General features: G+C 38.9%; 1 protein-coding gene across 1 annotated transcript; it reads left to right on the top strand.

Annotated features, from left to right (window-relative positions):
- Positions 1-1641: 1641 nt before the first annotated feature.
- On the top strand, positions 1642-2073 carry LOC141680277 (uncharacterized). The gene has a single exon (XM_074486546.1). The coding sequence runs from the start codon at positions 1642-1644 to the stop codon at positions 2071-2073; it is 432 nt and encodes a 143-aa protein (XP_074342647.1).
- Positions 2074-4909: the final 2836 nt, after the last annotated feature.

The raw sequence follows: 4909 nt of genomic DNA, 5'->3' as shown, positions 1-4909 counted from the left end.
AACTTGATCATGTCTAATCTTTTCCTAAGATATCTTTTGAATAAAATCTCAGTGCTTAATATTTACCCTTACTATAACTTGTCTATGCAAATATTGAACTGTGAATAAACCTTTCTTGTCTACATTCAGAATCATGCCTCCTCGTAGAGCCCGCAACACCAACACCAGGGATCATGAAGATTCACCGCCCAACTTGGCTCAACTTATGCAAATACTTCACTAACAATATGTTACCCTTGCTCAACAACAACAACTTCTTCAGCATTAACTTCAACAACCACCTCTACCACCAACCCTTACAACTTTCAAATCGTCCCAAGCTGTGAAACCATCAGGGTTTTGTGGAACTCAAGACCCTGTAGAAGCTCAATCTTGGCTTAAAGAGATAGAGAAAGCTTTCACGCTAGCTGTTGTTAGGGAAAAAACAAAGGTCGATTATGCGTCTTATTTTCTTAAAGGTGAAGCGAACTATTGGTGGGAGTCAGCCCGTGCTCTAGAAGAAGAAGAAGTTATTTCTTGGGATAGATTCAAGAAAATTTTCCTAGACAAGTATTTCCCGAGGTATATGCAGACTCAAATGGAATTGAAGTTCTTTGAATTGAAGCAAGAAGGAATGATTGTGGGAGAGTACGAGAAGAAATTCACCAAATTGGCTAGGTTTATTGGAGATTACATGGACACGGATGAGAAGAGAGCGAAAAGATTTCAACAAGGATTGAAGCCTTGACTACGAAGCAGAGTTGCTGCTTTTGAATTGGCCACATATGCTGAAGTGGTCCAAAAGGCAGTGGTTATTGAAGGAGAAAGTGACCAAAATTTGAAGAAGAAAGAGAGTAAGAAAAGAAAGTTTGGAAGTAGTGGAGAAGGATCGGCTCAAGGAAGCCAAAGTGGAAAGAATTTCAAGAAGTTTAGATTCCAGAACCAAGGAAATCCCGAAGCTTTAAGAAAGGTGATAATAAGAGCCATAGGAATAGGATTCAAGGGCAGAGATTCCAGCAAGCAACAAATCCGGAGTGTAAATTCCGTAACAAGAGACACACGGGCAACTACAATAAGGATGACATCGTCTGTTACAAGTGTAATATGAAAGGTCATTATGCAAATGAGTGCCGGAACCCGAATCCTTCTGTTATATGCTTTAAATATGGAAAGACTGGTCACATGTCGAGGGATTGCAATACCCCCAGAAATAACAAGTTGATACAATTGACGGCCGCTCCTTTCAATCAAGCAATGACATCTTCTGTTCCAATTCTTCAACTTCCTTCAAATCAACCTTCTGAATCTGCAACTCCAGTGTTTCCTCCCTCTTATCCTGCTCAGGCCTGGACATTCAACATGAACATGAAGGATGTTGTTCAGAGTTCTGAAGTTGTGGCAGGTACGCTTTCTGTCAACAACATCAATGCTAAAGTGCTATTTGATTCTGGAGCTACTAGATCTTTCATATCTGAATCTTTTATTGGCAAGTTGAATTGTGATATTGAACCGTTAGTTGAACCCTTATCTATCATTTTGGCTAATCAAAAACGAGTATTTGTTAAAGATGTTTTCCCTCGGTGTAAAGTAGAGATTTCAGCCTATAGTTTCCCTGCTTCCCTTATACCTTTCCAATTAGGAGAGTTTGACGTTATATTAGGAATGGATTGGTTAGCAGAGCATGGTGCTCAGATAGATTGCAAGGAGAAGAAAGTGATTCTTAAGACCCCTAAAGGAAAGAGAGTAGATTTTAAAGGGCAGAAGCAAGTTAAGACATTTTTGACAATGATTCAAGCTAAAAGACTGTTAAGACAAGGGTGTGAAGGGTATTTGGCTCACGTAATTGATAGATCTAAGAAGACGCCGAATATAAGAAGTATTCCGATAGTTAGCGAATTTCCCGATGTATTTCCTGACGAACTTCCTGGATTGCCGCCTGACCGTCAAATCGAATTTTCTATCGACATAGCGCCCGGCGTGGAACCGGTATTGAAGGCACCTTATCGTATGGCACCAGCAGAAATGAAGGAATTGGCTAAGCGATTACAAGAACTATTGGATAAAGGAGTTATAAGGCCGAGTGTATCTCCATAGGGTGCTCCAGTTTTGTTTGTGAAAAAGAAGGACGGAAGTATGAGAATGTGCATTGACTATAGAGAGTTGAATAAATTGACCCTCAAGAATAGGTACCCGTTACCTCGTATGTATGACTTGTTTGATCAACTTAAAGGAGCGACTTATTTTTTAAAGATTGACTTGCGATCGGGATACCATCAGTTGAAGATTAAGCCGGAAGACATACCAAAAACTGCTTTCAGAACCAGATACGGACATTATGAGTTTCTAGTTATGGCATTTGGATTTACAAATGCGCCAGCCGCCTTTATGGATTTGATGAATCGAGTATTCAAGGAGTACTTTGATAAGTTTGTCATTGTGTTTATCAACGAAATTTTAATATACTCAAAGACCGAGGAAGAACATGTTGAACATCTGAGAATAGCTTTGGAGACTTTAAGAAAGGAGAAGTTATATGCAAAAATTTTGAAGTGTGAATTTTGGTTGCGAGAAGTTCAGTTTCTAGGACACATTGTCAGTAGGGAAGGGATTCGAGTTGATCCAGCAAAGATAGAAGTTGTAATGAACTGGGAGAGGCCGAAGACCCCAACTGAAGTTAGAAGCTTCATAGGATTGGTTGGATACTATCGAAGATTTGTGAAGGATTTTTCTAAGATTGCGGTACCATTGACAAAATTGACCCGAAAGAATGAGAAGTTTGAATGGACGGAGAAATGTGAAAGGAGTCATCAAGAATTAAAGCAAAAGTTGGTTACTGCTCCAATTTTAGCTATGCCAGATGATAAAGGAGATTTTGTGATATTCAGTGATGCATCACACAAAGGATTGGGCTTTGTTTTAATGCAACACGAGAAGGTGATAGCCTACGCGTCAAAACAACTTAATCCTCAAGAACAAAGGTACCCAACTCACGACTTGGAACTGGCTGCAATTGTATTTGCCTTGAAGCTGTGGAGACATTATCTATATGGAGAGAAATTTGAGATATATACGGATCACAAGAGCTTGAAGTACTTTTTCACTCAGAAGGAATTAAACATGAGGCAACGAAGATGGTTGGAGTTGATTAAGGACTACGATTGCACAATCAATTATCATCCCGGAAAAGCGAACATAGTAGCAGATGCTTTGAGTCACAAGGAGAGACTGAATATGTTGACCATGGCCCAAGAGTTATCAAAGGAATTTGAGAAGATGGAAATTGAGATTCGAGCTCCAAGTGCACCTATAGAAATGATTTGTACGTTGACTTTTCAACCAGAATTATTAGGAAAGATCAAGAAGTGTCAAGAAGAAGTGATGAATCAAAGGATGAATGGGTTGACCGGAGAAGAGATTTGCACTCAAAAAGACAACCAAGGAATTCTAAGATTCTCATCAAGAATTTGGATACCGAATGTGGAAGAATTGAAGAATGAGATTTTGAAGGATGCTCACAACTCAGAATTTTCTATTCACCCGGGAAGTACAAAAATGTACCAATATTTGAAACAGAATTTTTGGTGGCCAGATATGAAGAAAGATATTGCGCAATGGATTAGTAAGTGTTACACGTGTCAAAGGGTAAAAGCCGAACATCAGAAACCGAGTGGACTAATTCAACCCTTAGAAATACCTGAATGGAAGTGGGAGCACATTGCAATGGACTTTATAGTTGGATTACCAAAGATAAAATCTAATCATGACGTTATTTGGGTAATAATTGATCGATTCACTAAGTCAGCTCATTTTCTACCGATTAACGAGAGATTCTCAATGGACAAGTTGATTCATATGTATCTTAAGGAAATTTTTACTCGCCATAGAGTTCTAGTATCTATCGTGTCGGATAGAGACCCTCGTTTCAACTCTAGATTTAGGAAGCAATTCCAAGAACATTTGGGAACTCGACTCAGGATGAGCACTGCCTATCACCCACAGACGGATGGACAGAGTGAGTGCACGATCCAGACCATAGAAGACATGTTGAGATCTTATGCCTTAGACTTTAAAGGAAATTGTTACGATCACATACCTTTAGTACAATTTTCGTATAACAATAGCTTTCATGCCAGTATTGGAATGCCCCCTTACGAAGCTCTTTATGGAAGGAAGTGTAAATCACCCATATGTTGGGATGAAGTCGGAGAGCGAAAGGAAATTGGCCCCAAACTGATTCAGCAAATGAAATAAGCGGTGAATTTGATATGAAATCGATTGATCGCAGCTCAGGATACATAACGAAAGTATGCTGATCCGCGCAGAAGGAATGTAGAGTATGAAATAGGAGAAATCGTTATGTTGAAATTATCGCCTTGTAAAGGGATAACTGGTTTTGGAAAGAAAGGAAAGTTGAGTCCAAGATTTGTCGGACCTTTTGAGATTTTGGGTAAAGTTGGAAAAGTGGCATACGAGTTGGCCTTACCGCCTCAAATACAGCACATCCACAACGTTTTTCACGTATCATTGCTTAAGAAGTTCAACCCCGACACCAAATATATCATAGAGAATGAACCAGTGGAGATTGAGCCAAATTTATCTTATGTCGAGCAACCTGTTAGCATTCTAGATAGAAAGGATAAAGTGTTAAGAAATAAGATAGTTCCTTTATTTAAAGTTTTATGGAGGAATCCCAAAGTTGAAGAATCAACATGGGAATTAGAAAGTGATATGATAGATAAGTATCCTCATCTGTTTGCTTAGATTCTGGGGACAGAATCCTTAAAGGGGGGAAGGCTGTAACGTCTGTAAATATTATGATATTATAAAATCTGTGATGTGGCATTACTGTGCAGTATTGTGAGTACATAAGTTCCTAAATGTTGCTTTCCATCGATTATGTCAATTAAGTAAATACGAATATATTTTCTTT

Source organism: Apium graveolens, chromosome 8 (assembly GCF_009905375.1).
Source record: "Apium graveolens cultivar Ventura chromosome 8, ASM990537v1, whole genome shotgun sequence".
In the NCBI taxonomy this organism is placed as follows: domain Eukaryota; kingdom Viridiplantae; phylum Streptophyta; class Magnoliopsida; order Apiales; family Apiaceae; genus Apium; species Apium graveolens.
The sequence above is the reverse complement of the archived record's forward strand: the minus strand, read 5'-3'. Positions and strand labels throughout refer to the sequence as shown.

Excerpts from the sequence above, each read along its gene's own strand:
- LOC141680277 (XM_074486546.1), top strand. The coding sequence starts at position 1,642 with ATGGATTGGTTAGCAGAGCATGGTGCTCAGATAGATTGCAAGGAGAAG.